The sequence below is a fragment of the Muntiacus reevesi genome, chromosome 5 (assembly GCF_963930625.1).
Source record: "Muntiacus reevesi chromosome 5, mMunRee1.1, whole genome shotgun sequence".
NCBI lineage: Eukaryota > Metazoa > Chordata > Mammalia > Artiodactyla > Cervidae > Muntiacus > Muntiacus reevesi.
Window position 1 is genome coordinate 52,451,112 of NC_089253.1, and position 22,271 is coordinate 52,473,382.

At 40.9% G+C, this 22,271-nt stretch overlaps 1 protein-coding gene across 4 annotated transcripts; it reads right to left on the bottom strand.

The window, feature by feature from the left end:
- Positions 1-9,813: 9,813 nt before the first annotated feature.
- On the bottom strand, positions 9,814-20,414 carry RAB29 (RAB29, member RAS oncogene family). Of its 4 annotated transcripts, none has more exons than XM_065938256.1 (6): positions 20,256-20,414; positions 19,801-19,941; positions 17,883-17,954; positions 16,526-16,707; positions 16,117-16,238; positions 9,814-15,846 (listed from the first exon to the last, which is right to left on the bottom strand). In XM_065938256.1, the coding sequence occupies exons 1-6, from the start codon at positions 20,341-20,343 to the stop codon at positions 15,735-15,737; spliced, it is 717 nt and encodes a 238-aa protein (XP_065794328.1). In that variant the 5' UTR covers positions 20,344-20,414; the 3' UTR covers positions 9,814-15,734. The 4 variants fall into 4 exon arrangements, with proteins under 4 accessions (XP_065794328.1, XP_065794329.1, XP_065794330.1 ...); XM_065938257.1 differs by having other exon boundaries at positions 19,801-20,050; positions 20,256-20,396; XM_065938258.1 differs by having other exon boundaries at positions 19,801-20,050; positions 20,198-20,395.
- Between the last annotated feature and the right edge of the window lie 1,857 nt (positions 20,415-22,271).

A 22,271-nucleotide genomic window follows, 5' to 3' on the forward strand; every position in this document is an offset into this window, starting at 1 on the left:
AACTGAAGCCACAGTTCATAAACAAACAAACCAAACCTTTACTATTGCCTCCTGAATGTCTCCCCTTGTAAAATCTGGCTTCCCCAAGGGAAAAGAATAGCACAGTCCACCAGTAAAGCGTTAAACAAGTTATATTTTCTCTTCCATGTCATGCCACTCTTTCCCCTCGAATGTTGTTGGTAGTTAAAAAAAAAAGCATACCATTAAGTACATTCACATCTCCAGAATATTTTCAACTAAACATTATACTTAAACACTAATCCCCCAGTCCCTCTCTCCCCAGCCCTGGTACCCACCATTCTTCTTCCTGTCTTCAGGAATTTGACTACCGCAAGGAACCTCACATAAGTGGAATCATAGTATTTATCCTTTTGTGACTGGTTTATTTCATATAGCATAATGTCCCTCCAGGTTCAATCATGTTTAAGCATGTATAAAAATTTTGTACCTTTTAAAGGCTGAATACTATGTCATTGTATGTATATACCACATTTTGTTTATCCATTCCTCTGTCAGTGGACACTTGGGTCACTTCCAGATTTTGGCTATGGTGAATAATTGCTGCTATAAATGTGATATATAAATAGCTCTTTCAGCACCTGCTTTCAATTTTGGGGAGTATATACCCAGAAGTGGAAATCCTGGCTCATACAGTAATTCTATTTTTAATTTTTTTTGAGGAATCTCCATACTATTTTCCATAGCAGGTGCACTATTTAACGTTCCCACCAACAGTGCACAAGGGTTCCAGTTTCTCCCTATCTTGCCAACACTTTTTTTGGTTTTATAATTTATTTACTTTTGGCTGCGCTGGGTCTTCATTGCTGCACAGGCTTTTCTCTAGTTGCAGAGCAAGTACTTCTCATTGTGATGGCTTCTCTTGTTGCAGAGCACAGGTTCTAGGGTGTGTGGGCTTCAGCGGTTGCAGCACATGGGTTCGTTAGCCGTGGTTCCCTGGCTCTACAGCACAGGCTCAATAGTGTGGCACACAGGCTAGTTACTTCACAGCACGTGGGCTTTTCCTGGATCAGGAATCGAATTCATGTCTCCTGCATTGGCAGGTGGATTATTTACCCTGAGATACCAGGGACACCCTTGTTTTGGTGTTTTTTGATAGTAGTCATCTTTTTTTTTTTTTTTTTTTTTCTGGTGGTAGTCTTAGCGGATGTCCAAATGTTTTGACTAAGTATTGTCAACCATTATTGTCACAATGCCAGTGCAGAGGCTGGTGTGGTGCAGTCACAGGTGACTTTCTTGGAAGCTCTTTTATTAGGTCAGATTGCTGTTATTTAGCAAATACCATTATTTGTTATTGTGAGATGAGGCAGAGGAGTTCTTGTTATTCATTTATTAGGCAATGAAAGGAACTGACCAGTCTACATATCCAGGCAGATGGAAAGTTCAGAACAGGTCTTCTGGGCCTTGGCACTGTAGTTTACTTCCAGGCCTATGTACAGATGGCCACTGAATGAAGGCTATTCCTCTTCCAAAGTGAGGGTCATATCCTCTCTCTCTCCTTATCTCAGCTTCAGCTAACAGCTTCTGTTTGCTTGTTTATTCACTATTTCTTTTTTTCTCTTTTTAAAAACACTGGATACCCTTTTCATTTGTTCCAGGTACTGTTCTTTTTGTTTTTTTGGCTGCACTGTGTGGCACATGGGATCTTAGTTACCCAACCAGGGATCAAACCTGTTCCCTCTGCAGTGGAAGTGGGGAGTCTTCACCACTGGATCAGCAGGGAAGTCCCTTCACTCAGTATTTCAACAAACACTGTCAGGAAGGAAGGAAGACTTGAGTTTCTAGTTTACCTTTTAGTGAGCAAGTACAGAGTTATGCCTACAAGACCCCTAGAACTGTCTCCCTAGCCATGAGGAGAATCTGAAATGCAACCTGCAAGGTCAGATCCCTGCAGCGCGTCCCCACACAATCTCCCCTGGACACCTGTCTCAAGCACAGCCATTCTGTAGGAAACTGAAGAAAGACACTGATCATCTGACATGTTAGATCTTAGATGCACTGTCAGTTAACCTTGAAGAAACAATATATGAAATTGTGAAAATGAAACAGGCTCAGGAGACAGAAAAGATGGTTATTCTTTCTCCCAGGAAATGAGATTTAATGGCTTTTGGAACCCAATGCTTAATTTCCCCTATGATTTTGTTACATGTTGAGAATTAGCCTTTTCCTTCTCCCCTGCATATGTTAAAGACAATAAGAAGTGACAGTGTGGGGGCAGTGAGTCTGATATTTCTTTCCTACCCCTAACAAAGACCCATTTCCTTCAAGGCTATGCCATAGTTTCTGGGAGCTTTGTAAAAATTTTTGAGCACTAACTCCATGCTGGGCACTTCCAGTTCTGTGGCCATGTGAAAATCAGCCAGCTAGGTTTAACGACAGACACTGCTTCAACACAGTTTTGTAAGTTTTAGCCACAGCAATCAGAGAAGAAAAAGAAATAAAAGGGATCCATATTGGAAAAGAAGAAGTAAAATTCTCGCTGTTTGCAGATGACATGATCCTCTACATAGAAAACTCTAAAGACTCTACCAGAAAATTACTAGAGTTAATCAATGAATATAGTAAAGTGGCAGGATATAAAATTAACACACAGAAATCCCTTGCATTCCTATACACTAACAATGAGAAAACAGAAAGAGAAATTAAGGAAACAATTCCATTCACCATTGCAATGAAAAGAATAAAATACTTAGTAATAACTCTACCTAAAGAAACAAAAGACCTATATATAGAAAACTATAAAACATTGATGAAAGAAATCAAAGATGACACAAATAGATGGAGAAATATACCATGTTCATGAATCAGAAGAATCAAGATCGTGAAAATGAGTATACTACCCAAAGCAATCTATAGATTCAATGCAATCCCTATCAAGCTACCAACGGTATTTTTCAAAGCATTAGAACAAATAATTTCACACTTTGTATGGAAATACAAAAAACCTCAAATAACCAAAGCAATCTTGAGAAAGAATGGACCTGAAGGAATCAACCTGCCTGACTTCAGGCTATACTACAAAGCAACAGTCATCAGGACAGTATGGTAGTGGCACAAAGACAGAAACACAGATCAGTGGAACAAAATAGGAAGCCCAGAGATAAATCCACACACCTATGGACACCTTATCTTCGACAAAACAAGGATATACAATGGAAAGAAGACAACCTCTTTAACAAGTGGTGCTGGGAAAACTGGTCAATCACTTGTAAAAGAATGAAACTAGAACACTTTCTAAGACCATACACAAAAATAAACTCAAAGTGGATTAAAGATCTAAATGTAAGACCAGAAACTATAAAACTCCTAGAGGAAAACATAGGCAAAACACTCTCTGATGTAAATCATGGCATGGTCCTCTATGACCCACCTCCCAGAGTTAGGAAATAAAAGCAAAAATAAACTAATGGGACCTAATTAAACTTAAAAGCTTTTGCACAAAGGAAACTATGAAAAGTGAAAGTGAAGTCGCTCAGTTGTGTCCGACCCTTTGCAACCCCATGGACTGTAGTCCACCAGGTTCCCCCATCCATGGGATTCTCTAGGCAAGAATACTGGAGTGGGTTGCCATTTCCTTCTCCAGGGGATCTTCCTGACCCAGAGATCAAACCCAGGTCTCCTGCATTGCAGGCAGGTGCTTTAACCTCTGAGCCACCAGGGAAGCAAGGTGAAAAGACAGTCTTCAGAATGGGAGAAAATAATAGCAAATGAAGCAACTGACAATTAATCTCAAGAATATGCAAGCAACTCCTGTGGCTCAATTCCAGAAAAAATAAGTGACCCAATAAAAAAATGGGCCAAAGAACTAAACAGACATTTCTCCAAAGAAGACATACAGATGGCTAACAAACACATGAAAAGATGTTCAACATCACTCATTATCAGAGAAATGCAAATCAAAACCACAACGAGGTACCACTTCACACCGGTCAGAATGGCTGCTATCCAAAAGTCTACAAACAGTAAATGCTGGAGAGGGTGTGGAGAAAAAGGAACCCTTTTACACTGTTGGTGGGAATGCAAACTAGTACATCCACTATGGAGAACAGTGTGGAGATTCCTTAAAAAACTGGAAATAGAACTGCCATACGACCCAGCAATCCCACTGGTGGGCATACACACTGAGGAAACCATAATTGAAAGAGACACGTGTACCCCAATGTTCATTACAGGACTGTTTACAATAGCCAGGACATAGAAGCAACCTAGATGTCCATCAGCAGATGACTGGATAAGAAAGCTGTGGTACGTTTTACACAATGGAATATCACTCAGCTATTAAAAAGAATGCATTTGAATCAGTTCTAATGAGGTGGATGGAACTGGAGCCTGTTATACAGAGTGAAGTAAGTCAGAAAGAAAAACACCAATATAGTATATTAATGCATATATATGGAATTTAGAAAGATGGTAACGATGGCCCTATATGCGAGACAGCAAAAGAGACCACAGATGTAAAGAACAGACTTTTGGACTCTGTGGGAGAAGGCGAGGGTGGGATGATTTGAGAGAATAGCATTGAAACATGTATATTATCATATATGAAACAGATGGCCAGTCCAGGTTTGATGCACAAGACAGGGTGTTCAGGGCTGGTGCACTGGGATGACCCTGAGGGATGGGATGGGGAGGGAGGTGGGAGGGAGGGTCAGGATGGGGAACACATGTAAATCCATGGCTGATTCATGTGAATGTATGGCAAAAAACCACCACAATATTGTAAAGTAATTAGCCTCCAATTAAAATAAATAAAAAATTTAAAAAAAAGAAACTATGTAAGGCTGTATGCTACATCAACCATAACAGAATGACAAATGTTCTTTCTTACATCAAATACTTCAATTAAAGATTCCACACTGTCCATTAAAAAAAAAAGATAGACACTGCTTCTACTGTCTACAGGATATCAGAAAGGGACCTGTCTTTGAAGACCCTGCCAGGAAATTAAAGAAAGATTCTTGAGTTGTGTTTTTTTTTTTTCATTCTTCTTCTTTTTAAAAATCTTTTACCTCCAACCTGCTGAGTCTCTGTCCCATCACAACACTCATAAGAAAGGGTGGGATAGAGGAGCTGTGTGTTTAGTTAGTCTTTCTGCAACCCCAGTGGCCAAAAACCTTCTTGGAGATAGGTTCATGGTTAAGAAGGATGCTCCCTTGCCTCAGGTCACAGCCAGAAAAAGACTGGGCCAAAGTCCATTTAAACTTTCTAATTCATTTTCTCAAGTGTATATTTCTTCTGCTTCAGACTTCTATCTTCCTTTCTACTCCTAAGAATGTTAAGAGCTGGGGCTTCCCTGGTGCCTAAATGGTAAAGAATCTGCCTACCAGTGCAGGAGACATGGATTCAACCCCTGGTCCGGAAAAATCCCACATACCAAGGAACAACTAAGCCTGTGCACCACAACTACTGAGCCTGTGCTCTAGAACCCGGGAACCACACACTGCAGCTACTGAAACCCTTGCGCGCTACAGCCATGTGCCGCAACAAGAGCAATGAAAAGCCTGCGCACCACAAGGAGGAGCACCCCCCACTCGCCACGACCAGAGAAGAGCCCACGAAGCAAAGAAGACCCAGAACAGCCGAAAATAAATAAATAAAAGAATGTTAAGAGCTAAGTTTAGGTGGGTTTCTAATACTAAGACAAATAGGATGTACAACTTGACATCTGGTTGAAGGAAAAAAACCCCAAAACACTAACACTTGCTGTTTGGCTCAACAGCAGTAAAATCCATAGAAAACTTGCACTTGTAACATGGAAGATGACACAGCCTTATCCATCTAAACCACCAGTAAACACTGTTACGTGAACACTGCTGAAAGAGGAGGCCCCAAGGTATAACAAAAAGAGCACTTAACTTGTAATGAAGAATATTGGCCCTGAGCACTGTGGTTTACTACCTAGGTGATCTTCAGCAAATTTTAAATTCTTGTGCCTCTGCTTCTTCATTTGTAAAATGGGGATAATTATGCTAGTCCTTCCCTCCTTCATGAGATTGGTGTAACAACAGCAACAGAAAGGGCTCCCTTGTGAAAGTAGGTTGGACACTGTGAAGCACTGTAGGAGGAAGAATGGATTACACTGTCTTCACTGAAGAGAAAACCACAAATCCAACAGCTGGTTTATGCCTCGACCGGAACATAACAATCCTTAGGAAGAGAGTAAACAAAGAGTAACCACAGCTACACATGGAGAAAAGGTGACAGTGAGAAGTGATGACAGTCATCTTTTACCTCCATGAATGTCCAAGGAAGTATGTCCTTAATTTCACCACCTGATGTGAAGGGCCAGCTCATTGGAAAAGACCCTGAGGCTGGGAAAGATGGAAAGCAAAAGGAGAAAAGGATGGCAGAGGATGAGATGGTTAGATAGTATCACCAACTCAATGGACATGAACTTGAGCAAAATCCTGGAGAAAGCGAGGAGAGGGAAGCCTGGTGTGCCGCAGTCCATGAGGTCGCAAAAAGTTGGACACGACTTAGTGACTGAACAACAATAACATGTCCAAAGTGCTGTCACTTATTCTCCACTATCTCCTAACCGTTCCTAGGAGAAGTACTGTATTCTGACCACGCCCAGTATGGACATGATTCTACCAACTGCTGCCAGCCTCTCTGCCTCCAATGAATTCCAGTATATTGGAGTTCCAGTTCAGTATCCTGACTGCGTAGCAGACATTTCTACTTGAATGCCCACAAGCTCAGTTCATCTATGCCAAACAAATTATCTTCCCTACCCACATTCTTTTCCTGACTCCTCATTTCTGTCAGCAACATCTTCTTAATCGCCTGAGCTCAAATCCTTGGTGCTACTGACTCCACCCCAACCCTTCACTGTTAGTCTTCAACAAGGAAACCTCTTGATTCTTTCTTCACTGCATTTCTCAAATTCACTATTCACTTGCCATGTCCATTGTCACCATTCATGCTTAAATTACTGCAACAGCTTCTCTTCGATTTTTTTTTTTTTCTCTTCCCTTTTTGGAATGTGTGGTATATACAACAAACAATACTACCCTCCTGAACTACAGCACTCATGGCATTCCTAATACTTAAATTTTCAATATGTCCTTACAGTTCTCATAATAAAGTCTGAATGCTTTATACTAACATTTAAGCTGTTGCCAGTTTCTCAGGCACAAGTCTAATATTATTCTACTTTAAATCTCTTCATGAACTAGGAAAAATATTTACAATATGTATGAGAAAAAGTTAATATCCTTAATATACAGTGAGCTTTTACAAAAGCACTAAACAAAGACAACAAATTAAAAACAGACATAGGATACAAATAGGTGACTAACATAAGAAATAAAAATGACAATTACATTTAATCATAACCAAAAATTTTTTCTTTACATTTCACTACTTAAATTGGTAAAGGTTGAAAATAGTCTTGTTAAGGATATGGATAAACTGGCCCTTCATATCCTACTGGTGGGAGTATATAATGGGACCAACATTTTGGAAGGAAATTTGGCACTATATGTAAAGTTAAAGTATGGATACCCTTTGACTTACTTCTAGGAGTTCATAAAGAAGATTTCACACAAGTCTATAAATTTATAGAGAGATTCTGTGGCACTATTTGAAGAGAGGAAAAAGAAATAATCCAAACATCCATTACTAGATAACTGGTCAAGTAAATTATAATACATCCATATAACCCTATGTAGCAAGTAAAAGGAATGAGGTAGAACTATGTATTCTAACAAGGGGAGATATCCAAGATACATTAAAGAAGAAAAAAAGCAAGTTTCAGGAAGCCATGCATAAATTTGTTTTGTTTTGTTTTTAGGAGAAAGCATTGTACAGCTGGGGTTGCATATGCAGAGAAAATCCTGGAGGAATATTCATACTCTTATTAATCAAGTTGTCTTTCAGAGGTCAAATTACAAAAGAATTCTATTTCTTTCTAAAAAATATATTATTTGAATTATAACAATAATGTTCTTGGCCCTACTTACTACCAGCTAGTTGTGTGACTCCAGACCAGTTCCTTAACCCACTACTCCTCAGTTCTATGACCTAACCTCTGGAACCTGTGACTGTGGGAAAGGGAACTAGATTGCTAATCAGATGATCTTAACATAAAATTAACCTGGATTATCTGAGCAGGCCCAGCATAATCACAACGGTCCTTAAAAGTCACAGAGAGGGACAAGAAATGTCAGAGTGATAATATGTGAGAAAGACTTGACGGACCTTTGCTGGCTCCGAAGACGGGAGAAGGGGACCATGAGCCCAGGAATGTGCGTGGCCTCCGGAAGCCAGAAAAGGTAAGAAAATGATTCTTCCCTAGAGCCTCTAGAAAGGAATGCAATCCTTCCAACAACTCAGTTTTAGTCCAATGCAACCTATTCTGGATCTCTGACCTCCAGAATTATAAAATAATACATTTCTGTTGTTTTAAGTCATTTTTAAAAAAGTAGGCAGACGCTTTACCATCTGAGCCACCAGGGAAGCTGTTGTTGCCAGTAGCCAATATCTGAATGTTTCTATACGCCAAATACATATTTGTCTAAGTAGTTCACATGGATTATTTTTATTTTCATAATGATCCCAAGATTCTATATATATAGACACTTAAGGCACAAAAAATTAAGACTCTGCTCAAGGTTAGACAGCTAGAGAGTGGCAAACTGATTTTTATCCTTTAGCTGTGTTAACTTCAGGAGCTCCTTTTATTAAATAAACTGCCTCCTGTTTTGTATGTGTCTGTTTTGGTGGTGGCTTCCCTGAAGTTTTCCCACATAAAGAGTAATTTATTAAATGGGTGTACAGGGTTTTAAGTACTTCTGTAACAATTTTAAATCTGCTCCTTAAGGAAAATGTCCCACAACCCAAACAAAACCTCTATTTACATTTTGATAAATTCATGTTCAGTCCATTTTTGTCATGTGCAGACTTTTTTCATATAATTGGATTCACACTTGTCAGTTTTGATTGGATACTTTTTATGTATCCAGTATTGCAGTAGGAGTTGTGGAGGATATAAGATCTATGCCATAGAAGTTCATAGAACGAGGTCAAGAAAGATTTCTTAAAGGGAAGTAGGACACGAGATGGATACCAATTGAGAAAGAGGTGGGATAGGATTTCAGGCTGGGAAGAAAGGGGGCTTAGAGTTTTTATGCAGGTTTGAGTAGTAACCAGTAGACCAAAGGGGTCATGTTATAGAGCAGTGGGAAATAAGGTTAGAAAGGCCATGGAGAGATTATATAGGTCACTAATTAAGCGGTATACCTACCGTTATAATTGTGGGATGAGAGCTGGGGAAGAAATGCTTTCTGTCCAGGAAGGGCAGTCCAGAAGAGAGCCAGGCATGTAAAATAATTGCATCTCACTGCAGGGAGTCTACTTCTTGTAGTGATGTAATGATGTAGTGATGTAGAGGAAGGAGGTCAGGAACAATCTCATGGAAGAAGGCACTCCAACTGGAGGACTACAAGAAGAAATGCATTCTTAGACAGAATAAAGTGAATGCATGGGGGCATTCACTAAACAGCAGAGCTTGCTGTAAGGACAGTAGATGGATGTTAGACCTAGAGCTGTGGTGCGGGGGGGAGGGGGGTGGCGCTGGGGTAGAGAGAGGATGGATGGAGGAAAGCAAGGGACTATGAGAAAATAAGATTGGAGAAAGGGTAAATCAGGAAGAACTCTATAGGCCATGCTGGGGCATCTGAAATTCATCTTGTTGGAGAACTGTTAAAGGGTTTAATTGTTTTTTAAATATTTTTTCCTAATTGAAAAATACATAAGCATTATTACTTATTATTTTATTATTTCTTTATTATTTTTATTATTTTATTATTTCTTCCCCAGCTCTCATTATTACAGGGTCGCAAAGAGTTGGACTGGCAACAACAGTTGAAAATGGAATGGCTGTTAAAATCCCTGTCAGTTCAGTCAGTCAGTTCAGTCGCTCAGTCGTGTCTGACTCTTTGCGACCCCATGAATCGCAGCACACCAGGCCTCCCTGTCCATCACCAACTCCCGGAGTTTACTCAAACTCATGTCCATCGAGTCGGTGATGCATCCAGCCATCTCATCCTCTGTTGTCCCCTCCTCCTCCTGCCCCCAATCCCTCCCAGCATCAGGGTCTTTTCCAATAAGTCAACTCTTCACATGAGGTGGCCAAAGTATTGGAGTTTCAGCTTCAGTGTCAGTCCTTCCAATGAACACCCAGGACTGATCTCCTTTAGGATGAACTTGTTGGATCTCCTTGCAGTCCAAGGGACTCTCAAGAGTCCTCTCCAACACTATAGTTCAAAAGCATCAATTTTTCGGTGCCTAGCTTTCCTCACAGTCCAACTCTCACATCCATACATGACCACTGGTAAAACCATAGCCTTGACCAGATGGACCTTTGTTGGCAAAGTAATGTCTCTGCTTTTTAATATGCTATCTAGGGTGGTCATAACTTTCCTTCCAAGGAGTAAGTGTCTTTTAATTTCATGGCTGCAATCACCATCTGCAGTGATTTTGGAGCCCCCAAAAATAAAGTCTGACACTGTTTCCCCATCTATTTGCCATGAACTGATGGGACCAGATGCCATGATCTTAGTTTTCTGAATGTTGAGCTTTAAGCCAACTTTTTCACTCTCCTCTTTCACTTTCATCAAGAGGCTTTTTAGTTCCTCTTCACTTTCTGCCATAAGGGTGGTGTCATCTGTGTATCTGAGATTATTGATATTTCTCCTGGAAATCTTGATTCCAGCTTGTGCTTCTTCCAGCCCAGCATTTCTCATGATGTACTCTGCATATAAGTTAAATAAGCAGGGTGACAATATACAGCCTTGACGTACTCCTTTTCCTATTTGGAACCAGTCTGTCGTTCCATGTCCAGTTCTAACTGTTGCTTTCTGACCTGCATACAGGTTTCTCAAGAGGCAGATCAGGTGGTCTGGTATTCCCATCTCTTTCAGAATTTTCCACAGTTTATTGTGATCCACACAGTCGAAGGCTTTGCCGTAGTTAATAAAGCAGAAATAGATGTTTTTCTGGAACTCTCTTGCTTTTTCAATGATCCAGCGGATGTTGGCAATTTGATCTCTGGTTCCTCTGCCTTTTCCAAAACCAGCTTGAACATCTGGAAGTTCACGGTTCATGTATTGCTGAAGCCTGGCTTGGAGAATTTTGAGCATAAAATCCCTGTACTTGCATATATAGAATAAACAACAAGGTCTTACTGTATAGTATAAGAAACTATTCAGTATCTTGTGATAAACTATAATGAAAAATAATAACTTTTTAAAATTTCTGTATTTGCAAACAAGAAAGCTGATGTTCGAAATTAAATGACAGTCACTGTATTTGGGTGACATTATCTTAGTCATTGGAACCTGTCAAACATCTCAGGATATATCTATGCTGTGTGCTATTCAAACAGCACTAAACTTGGCCCCAAGTTTAATTACACATGTCTCTGAACATGATCTCAAAGTCTAATACAAACTAAATTTCCAACCCAAGAAGAGCCAGTTCTGCTTCTCTAAATGTCTGGGCTCATATTCTATTAATAAAATAGGTTTTTCAGGTCAAATGTTTCCCAGAAACCTAAATCATAGAATGGAGATGGGGAATTTGAAGATTTGCAGTTATGTCTTGGCTTTATTACAGATTCAAATGGCTGCCTTTCATTAGTCAAATTTTGAGATATTTGTTACCTCAAATATAAAATGAGAACTGTTTGCTTTCTTATTTCCAGGGTAGTATATGAAACATGCACAACTCACAGATCTGAGGGAAGAGTTTACACAAAGTCAGATATTGGTATCCAGTACTACTGGACTGCCCGTCTCATGTCATGATAAATCATAAAATGTCTATCTTATTTTCTTCCTTTCATATCTGCTTTTCCTCTTTACTCCCATTGTATGTAGGTTAGTTCCTAATCAGATAAGTGTAAATCAAGTTGAGTGTGAAGAAAGTTATCAAAACAGTACCATTATATAGTAAAGAACTGTTAAGTGCAAGTAATGGTTAATTTTGTGTGTCAATTTGACTGGAACATGGGTTTACCCAGATATTTGGTTAACCATTATTCTGGGTATTTCTGTGAGCATGTTTTGGGATGAGATTAACACTTACATTGGTAGATGCCATATGGCAGATTGCTTTCTCTAATGTAGGTAGGGCTCATCCAGTCAGTTGAAGACCTGAACAGAACAAAAGGTTGACGCCCCATCCTGAGTAGTAGAGAATTCTCCTGTGTGACGGCCTCTGAACAGGAACATCAGCTCTTCCAGTTTGCCAGTCTGGGGACTTGAACTGAGGCCTCAGCTCCACAGGTTCAGGCTGGCCAGCCTCCATAATCACACGAGACAAATTCTTATAATAAATCCCTTTACATATATACACACACATATTCATATACATACATATCTGTATCTTATTACTTCTATCTCCCTGGAGGAACCTAAAGCAGAACAATACCATTATTATACTAAAACTGCAGATAAAACTGAACAGAATTCAGATTACGCTTGAAAGTCAAAGAGAGGGCAGGGTTTTTCTAACAACAACAAAGATCATGTGTAGATACATTCTCAAGTCAAAAATACATGTAGAGTTCTTTCCAATGCACATTTTCAACTGGCTTTCTACCTATTCCAATTTGCAGCAGGGGGGTATTTGCCTTTAATAAATGAGTCATGTACACAGCTGGGGCCTCTTCCTATACATAGTGAACCAAGGGGGTGAAGGAGAAAAGGGCACTTAAGTTTATTTCCTTGAGCAATCTAATGACTAGAATGTACAGAATATCTATCATGGAAATTTTTACATCTGCTAACCTTGGCCACTTCCTACAAAAGTATAAAAGGCAGGAAGAGCCTTCTGTTAGATGGGACAGTGTTCTGAGGACAGAATACAGACCAGCTAAGGAAAAGAGTTAAATCTGGAGATTAGGGGGAAAATGAAGAACTCAAATAGTCCTCAGCTATTGCTAAGTGAGTTAGAGAAATCATCTCAGAGCAACCCTGGCTCATTATAGCACAGAAGAGCACACCATCACTTGCTGCTGAGGGGCCTTCCGTGACCTGTGGTTCCATTCCCAGCTTGTTTGATCACTCAGCTATTCTGCTCAAAATAGCAAGCCAGGGCAGTCACAACCTCACAGCTCTGTTCTCAGCCCTTCCTCATATCTCTTAGACCACTCTGCAGGGAATGCTTGTGTTTTCTTCTTGGCCACAGACTAGCTGGATAAGTGAAGGGGAATCTTGTCTCAAATACGGAAATTTCTCTAGAGAAGGGCTACAATGATATCCATGTTCCAAACAGTTTTACCCAAGAGGTAGCATCCAAGTGATAAGATCTAATTATTTTTAATATAATCACATTTCTAATCATGTAAATATTTTTTCTTCCTTATCTTTTTCTTTCTCTTTTCTTTACAGATAGGGATATGGAGAGGAATTATATTTCACTTTCTTCTTAATTGGTTTCAGGGCCATAATGTTCACCAGTTGGGAGAGAAAATCCAGAAGGGCTGGTAGGCCAGCCTCTAGCAGTGCTTGAAAAGGCAGAAATACCCTGAGTCAACAAGTGGGAAAAGAAAACATATTCAATTTTTTTTTAAATGGTCACATTTCCAAGCAGTATTTGAGAAGTTACATCACTGAATTGGAACAAGGCAACTGGTAACAGTAAATTAACAGATGAACAGAATAACACTTACTTTCATTTTAAAGAAGGTATTTTAAAAAGTCTCCATTTCCACAATACTCTTATCAGTATAAAATAACACTTTAACAAACTCATATTGAAGGTCAGTAACTACCATGAATACAACACTTATTTCCCATTTATTTGTGATTTTGCAGGGGTTCAAATCAGTGAATAAAAATCAATTTTGTTTTCACAGATAACTTGTTCTTCCACTATTATTTTCAGAATCATTGTAATAAAAACTCTATCTGGAATGGGTTATACAAAAGAGAACCTGAAGGTCTAAAAAGACTGTGCAAAATTTATAACAACTGGCATTAAAAACAAACCACCAAAGCTCTGCTATCTGGCTTCTGATCTCTTAGGAGAGTGGTTTTCAGTCTGCACGCGTGTGTGTTAAGTCACTTCAGTCATGTCAGACTGTGCAACCCTATGGACTATAGCCCATCAGGTTCCTTGTCCATGAGATTCTCTAGGCAAGAATACTGGAGTGGGTTGTCATTTTCTCCTCTAGGGGTTCTTCCTGACCCAGGGATCCAACCCTCATCTCTTATGTCTAGTGCATTGGCAGGCGGGTTCTTTACCTCTAGTGCCACCTTGGAAGCCCCAGTCTGGTGTGTGTCAAAATCACCTAGAGAACTAATGAAGCCTACAGAAGCCCAGGAACATTTCATTGGGAAGGCCTGGATCTCTGCATTTTTACCTCATTCTCCAGCTGTGGTTTCCAAACTGGCCTGATCAGAATTGCCTGGGAAGTTTCGAAAATAACAACAATGAATCCCCAGGTTTCACTCCTGGGCATTTTGATTTAGTAGGTCAGATTTGGAAACTAATCTTAAAACATTTTATTTTAAAATCTTTAAACAAACTTTCCAGGTGGTTTTGATCAGATGTGGGGACCGCAGACTTAGAACACTTATTTAGCTAAATGTCTCTCACAGAGCTCTAAGTCTGAGCTCACTAAGAATATTCATAACTCTAGGTAGGTTATAAATCACCATCCTGTGAGAATTTAACAAATTAGACTGTCTAGAAGTGATTGGATACTAAAAACTCTACCCAATTTAGCACTTAAATTACCTAATGATTTTCTCTCTATCTACTTTCCACCTCTAGGCAAAGGCCTATACATAATATTTATTTCCTATGGTTGTTAAGTGCTAGCCACAAAAGTGCTCATAAGCAAGTTGCCCCACAGGATTTTGTTCTGTTAACCTCTCCCTCTTCTTCCACTCAGACTCCCAGAGCTTTGAGGAACAGACCTATTTTAGGGCACCAGAGCCAACTGATGTCACTTGCAGCATTATGCAGCAAGACATCAACCCAGAAACCTGCAAACCAGGTCCCCAGCCCACTGGGAAAAAGACACTAGAAAACATTAATGTGAGAATCAATTTCTTTGGAGAAAGAAATGCTCTCACCAAAGAGTTCATTTAAAAGCTTGGCTATTTTTAGAGCCAAGACAAGAGAAAGCTAATACAACTTTAGAATCTTAAAAAAAAAATACAGTGACTTTTCGTTTAGGGCCTCCAGTAGCCCTAAACCCATATTACCTGGCCCCACTCCTCCTGCATCTTGGAATCAGATGTTTAATTCGAAGGCAAAACAGAAAGAATCTGAAAGCAATGGCCAACAAGGAATTTGGGAAATGAGCTTTGATCTCACTTTCCTTGTAACTGAAGTCCTATCAGACTGGGATATCAATATACATTGAATGGAAAAATACACTCAAAAGCAGGTGAGAATTATGCTTCCTTAAACACAGATGCTAATTTCTAATCCTTCCCACAAAATCAATCCCAGACCACAAACTGAGGGATGAGATGATCTTTTTGGACAGAGGACACTGACTGGTCTCTCTAAGCCAGCAGCAAGCAAGAGGCAGAAATGCCCATGGGTTCCACGCATCTCTTCTTAGTGATGATGGCTCTCCTTACCAGACAGTCACCAGCAGACAGGTCAAATGTACTTAGTAAAACTGTTGGGTGGGCAACCAAAGGGAAGAGAAAGACCTCCTGGAGCTGAGAGGGAAAACAAGACAAATGCTACTAGCAGCAGGCCCAGCTGGAGGAGGGCTTGGTTTGCAGGTTGATGTAGTTCCCCTGAGTGGACAAAGACATATCTTCTCTGGAATTGCTCATCATCTTTTCAATGAGGACTCTAAAAATCAAATAAAAAATAAGCCTGAGAAACTGAATGGAGAAACGGCAGGTATTGTCTGTTTTGTCACCAGATGGCATTCAGTAAAGCCACAAGGTTTAAATGCCTCATTGTCCCCAATTATCTCAGGAGAGAAGAGAGTATCCCTGGCCTTCAGAAGCTGGCATTCCATTCTGTTCTTGTTTGCTCAGAAACAAGAAGGTCCAAGATGCTGCAGTGAAAGATGGGTAAATCTGTATGCCTATCCCTAGAACAGCATAAGCTACTCACCTCATGGCCTCATTAATATTTTTGTTCTCCTTGACTGAGGTTTCTGTCCAACCTGTGAAACCATTCTCTTTGCTGAACCGGTCAACCTGGTCTCGGCTTACTGCCCAGGGGGATAGATCACACTGGCAAAGAAAATAAAGGCAACACCATAAACTTCCTGGGAATAGGAACATTGTTCAGATACATGTGGATTTGAAATAGTTCCCCCAATGGCTAGAACAGCAGCATCAGAAATCTACAGTCAACATTCTTCTCAAAGAAAGTTTCAACATCTCTTGAAAAGAGGTAGAGAAGATTTTGCCAGCATGAGAAGGGCAAGTGGAAACCTAGAATCAGAGTGCATTTTAGATTCACTTACTCTCTGACCACAGACTGAAGCCAGGGGCCGTTTTCCAAGCTGACCACATACCTTGTTGGCTAAGAGCAGGCAGGGCACTGGCTCTCCATTGGGCAGTGTAAGCTTGCTGTCCAAGTCTTGCTTCCATTTCTGGCTGTTTCTGAAGGTAGTGGCATTGGTAACATCAAACATAATAACACAGGCAGAGGCATCCCGATAGTAAAGTCGGGTCATAGAGGTGAAGCGCTCCTGCCCTGGGAAGTAAGACAGTTCTTAAGAAAGTGATCCTCAGAACCAGCTTGGGGACCCTGTCTGACACCGGGCCCTTTCCATCTTCATTAAGGGAAAGATGGCAGTATGAGGAGTGGGTGAGTCCAGATTCTGTACCCAGATCATCCACTTCCAAATTCCTGCTCTGTCATCTACTACCTATATGACTTTCGATAAGTCAAGGTTTCAGTGCATCAGATTGCTCATCTGTAAAGTGGGGGAAAGCAGTGGCTTTTTACTATAGGCTAGTTGTAAAGATTAATGAGTCAGTGAATCTAAAACACTCAGAAAAGTGATTAACAAATAATAAATAAGGGTTGCTGTTGTTCAGCCGCTCAGTTGTATTCAACTCTCCGTGATCTCATGGACTGCGGCATGCCAGGATTCCCTGTCCTTCACTATCTCCCGGAGTTTGCTCAAACTCATGACCATTGACTCTGTGATGCCATCCAACCATCTCATCCTCTGTTGTCCCCTTCTCCTTCTGACTTCAATCTTTCCCAGCACCAGGGTCTTTTCCAGTCAGTCCACTCTTCATATCAGATGGCCAAAAGTACTGGAGCTTCAGCTTCAGCATCAGTCCTTCCAATGAATATTTAGGGTTGATTTCCTTTATGATTGACTGGTTTGATCTCCTTGCAGTCCAAGGGACTCTCAAGAGTCTTCTCCAGCACCACAATTTGAAAGCGTCAGTTCTTCAGCGCTCAGCCTTCTTTATGGTCCAACTCTCACATCTGTACACGACTATTGGAAAAACCATAGCTTTGACTAGACAGACCTTTGTTGGTGAAGTGATGTCTCTGCTTTTTAATACACTGTCTAGCTATTATTATTGTCTTCTCTTGTTTCTCACCAAGGTCAGCTGGAAACCTTAGAAAGAGCACCCTCTGCCTGCTGTGGGAGCATCCACCTACGGTCTTCATAGTTCACTACCTCACCAGCGCCTTCCACTCACACAGAGACTGCTCTATATTTATTCAGGGTAAAACATTTACAGAACACATCTACAAAAGCTCCACATCTATTCAGCTTACATATCCTCAGAGCAGTCTGATCATTCCAGCTTCAGAAAAAAACTTTTGGTTCTACTTTTTCTCTGAAAGCTTGTTGGTTAAACCAAAATATCTCCCCTTGTTCTTGTCCCATCTTCCCATCCTACCTGCAATATCCCACAGCTGGAGGCGCACCATCTCTGAGTCAGACCACTGGAGAACCTTCAGAGCAAAGTCCACTGAAAATATATGTATAATGTACTTGAATAAAGTTTACCTTTAAAAAGTCCATAAAGTCATATCAAATATGCATATACAACCCTAGGAACACACAACTCCCATCACATTCATTCATTCATTGTTTGTTTATTTGGTTATTTTAAGCCCTCAATGGACCACACCCATGTACTAAATATGGGACTTGTAATTCACATGCATATTCTGAAGGCATCTCTGGCTTTTACTCTTTTCAAACCAATTATTTGATCCTACTAATATTGCCTTATCTCTTTTCAGACAGTTGGCTCAGGCTGAGAAAACTCAATTGGAGAATATTAGGTGAGAGTAATTACAAAAACAACTCCTTATCTCAGGTTAAACAGTTTTTGGAAGATTTAGGGGGCTTTCTCAGGGAAGGGATGATGAGGTAGAAGAGGGAAATGAGGTAAGTGTGTTGGCCTTTACATCTTCCACACTCAGTTTCACTGTTGGTTTCTTATCCAATTGTATTATGAGAAAATCACACCGTTGGGGGGAATTCTACATCCTTCATAAGGCTGTAGGAATTATCCTGGGCAGGAATGAGATAAAGTGAAAAGGTTCCAGAGGATTCACCCCATGGCTGATGCTTAAGAGCTGTGCTGGAAGCTACTGTCACGTCTGTAGATGCTGAGACACTGTGAGTTGAGGCCAAGGGGGAAGAGCTTTTGACAAAGACAGAAACAGGATAATTTCTGATGTTTGGAAATATATTTCTTCACATCTATGACAGAAATGAAAGCTAGGGGAAATTTAGAGTAAACACTGAAAAAAACAGCCAGTCAATTATATCTTTACTATAGAAAAACTAGAGCAATTGCTAAAAATTAGTGGGATACTTTTAAACCAAATCCATGAATTAGGGGCCCTCATGTTACTAATTTTTTTTATTTGTTTGAAACTTAAAACCCTTTGTTTTGATGGATGTTCTTAAGGAAGATGTCTTAGTTGCAATGTAATTGCATGTTAATTTTTAAAAATTCCATAATGAACACTAGTGTACATTTTCAAAATTTGTATTACAAAAGTTCTTTTAATGGAGATAAATAAATGTTTGTTACTTTCCCTCTTCACCAGCTCTCCCCAGCTAAACTTTTAATTAAAAAGCATTCTTCTACTTCTGGAAAGATGAGTCCAAAGGCCACACCTGGAAAGAAGTGAATTAACCCCTGGTGTCCCCTTTGTCCTTTGCCTCCCCAGTTTGAGAGAAAAAGGGGTGGGAAAATAGGTCAGAAAAGTGGTATATTTTACACTAGGAATAGGTTGTCTACTTAAACAATCAATGGACAAAAAGCACACAGCTCATCAGTATCTGACTGAGTGTCCAAGCGGCTCGCCCAGGCAGGCATCTCCATAATAAAGCCAGGCTCCTTGAGGCCAGGTTCCTTGAGGCCGTTCTGTTCCTTCAACAGCTGTCTGTAACTCTCGTGAACGGTAGAACAGGCAGCCCCAGCTGGTACCTAACTAGGTTCTCCAGAAGGTCTCAGCGGCGTCCGCTTGTCGCAGAGATTTGCCGGTGACCGCTAGGAAGGCTGGACACTTGAGTTCTCAGTTCCCCAGCGAAACGCAGCAACTGCTCATTTGCTCACCCACCCTTCCCCATTTCCTACATCACACCTTTGCCTTTCTCTCTCGAGACAGTCAGCTCTGACTGGGAAAATTTAACTGGAAAAACCCCCGAGAGGCATGCACATCAAACACTAGGGTCCCAGAGAGCTCCTTCCTAGCCCGGGGAAGGACCTAAAGACCGCAAAACCCCCAGCCCCCAGCCCACTCCAGTCCGCGGCTGGAGTCGCAGGACCCCGGCCGCTTCCCGCAGCGTCTCACCTCCCACCGTGGACTTGTAGTGTTTGCTGAAGCTGTCCTGGGAATATCGCTGCACCAGGGACGTCTTGCCCACCGCGGCGTCCCCCACCACCAACACTTTGAACAGGTGGTCGCGGCTGTTCATGGCTAGCGGGATGGACGCTTTACGGAGGCGGGGAGTGGGGGGCTCGCTTATTTTCACCCTTTGGTCTCGGGACCCCCGCTCAAACTGAAGTGTGGCATACCCGCCCCACGGCCCGTTAGGGCGAATCTGAAGAGAAAGCAAAAAAAAAAAAAAAAAAAAAAAAAAAAACAAAACAAAAAAGGAAACTTTGCGCTTAACTAGACGCGCTTCCTCCCCGCGCGGCCGCAGCCTGGGCGGGGCGCAGGGCGCAGGCTCCGAGCCCACGGCTGTTACCTTCTTCCCCTGCCCGCCCGGCTGCCGAGAAAAGGGGCGAGGCACCACGATGCCTTACCCGACCGGACTTCCCCGGGGCTGCTCCGGCGGGCGACGTAACACGGCCAGCTTATTTCACCTCGCCGTGGGGAGGAGATGGGGGCCATCCCCTAACCGCACAGAAAGAGAGGCGTGCGCCTAGCCGCCTCAGGTGGTGCGGTCCCCTCGCCTGCCTCTGCGTGTCACGTGCAGCATCGCTTGGCGCACTACATTTCCCAGCGTACCTTGCGGCGAAAGCTACTTGACAAGCTCAGCGACTCACCCGCATGGCTTCCTGGGAGTGTAGTTTATGCACTATTAAAAAACCAACCAACCAACCTACATTTAGTTTCAAACTCCTACAATGGTTTGGAATTTTATTTTTAAATAATTCTGGAATAGAAAATATCCTTCAGTAAGTGGTTTGTCCGACATGATCTAACCTTCCTAAATCTGTCACCACATACGTTTCTCACCTTTAATAAAAGTTTCATGGAGCCAAGATTAAAAAATTATTCCATAGATTCCATACATTATTTCGACTAATAAAAGCTAAAGCCTCATCTCTCATGCTTCAAGTCCATTTCCTGTTCTTCCAAATGGATAGATAGACATACCCACCCCCAAAGACCCCAAACCAGTCAAATTCAAGGACAGATTAAAAGACCGACACAGGAGGCCACATGTCGTTAAACGTTAGTTATTAATGTTTGATAACTTGCTACTGCAGTAAAGACAGAAAACAACAGACGGCTCTTCATTCTCACTTGCACAATCTTCAGTCACACTACACCGCTCACATCATTTGAGTTGAAAGCTGACTGAAGTACACTGCTGGTCCTCCTGCATTTGTTTTTGCTGTTGCTCATGAATAATGATTAAACTACAGTTTTGCAAATACTTTTAGTTTTTTAGCCTGTAACTTCTGACCTGCCTGCCCTTTAGGTAGGAGTTAAGTGGACATGAGCTTCATGGCAAACAAAATAAGCTCCGTTTTCTATGCTTTTCCCAGGAATAGAAGAGAAAGCAACAGGAAGATGGAAAAATCAGCCTTGCTCAGGTCTTTTGACCTTCTTAACCTTGAGGAGAGACCATCAGCATGGTTCACAATGTTTGTTACCCACGTAAAGAAGGTCAGGCTAGGCTTCTTGTCTGTTTGGGATGTCTTAGTTTCCTTCCCAGTGGTCTTTTCTCAATTCCCGTTGGCTTTGACATAGTTAACCATTTCTTGAAATTTGCTTCTCATGTGACTTAGTGACATGGTTCTTTCTTGTTCAGCCTCCTTCTCTGATGATCACCTTATTTCACCGTTTCCTTTCATCCTGTCACTCTTTAAGTATTTCTAAAGGCTTGATTCTTGGTCCCTGAGCTGATGATTCTTTGAACTTTTTACTTGGGTGAATTGCCCTTGGCTTCGCATTTTTCTTTGTCTAAGTTTTATTTATATCTTCATCTCTAATCAGTTTTGCTCAGTTGATATAAAGATACTTTTAGTTGGCTGTCCTGTCAGAGCCTCCCTTTCATTGCTTCACCTCAAAAACAACTATTTCTGTCACTGGCCTCATCATTTCTTCCTTCCACTCAGACCTGAAATTTTCTATTTTACTGTGGTAGGAACACTTAACATGAGACCTACCTCTGAAGTTTTTTTTTTTTAAGTTTTAAAGTATGCAGTCACAGCAATATAAACGTTCAAATTTTAAGTGTGTAGTAGAGGTACAGTGTTGTACAACAGATCTCTAGAACTTATTCATCTTGCTTAAATGAATCTTATGCCTACTGATTATTAACTGCCCATTTCTCCCTCCCTCCAGCCGTTAGTCACCACTATTTAGTCCATTCTTTATTTCTATAAATTTAACTATTTTAGATACCTCGTATAGGTGAAGTCATGCAGCAGTTTTTCTTTCTTGGATATTTCACTTAGCATAATTAATATCTTTAAGGTTCATCCCTGTTGTCATGTATTGCAGAATTTCCTTCTTTTTAATGGCCAAATAATATTACATTGTATGCATATACAATTTTTAATTTTATTTTAAAATTTTTATTGGAG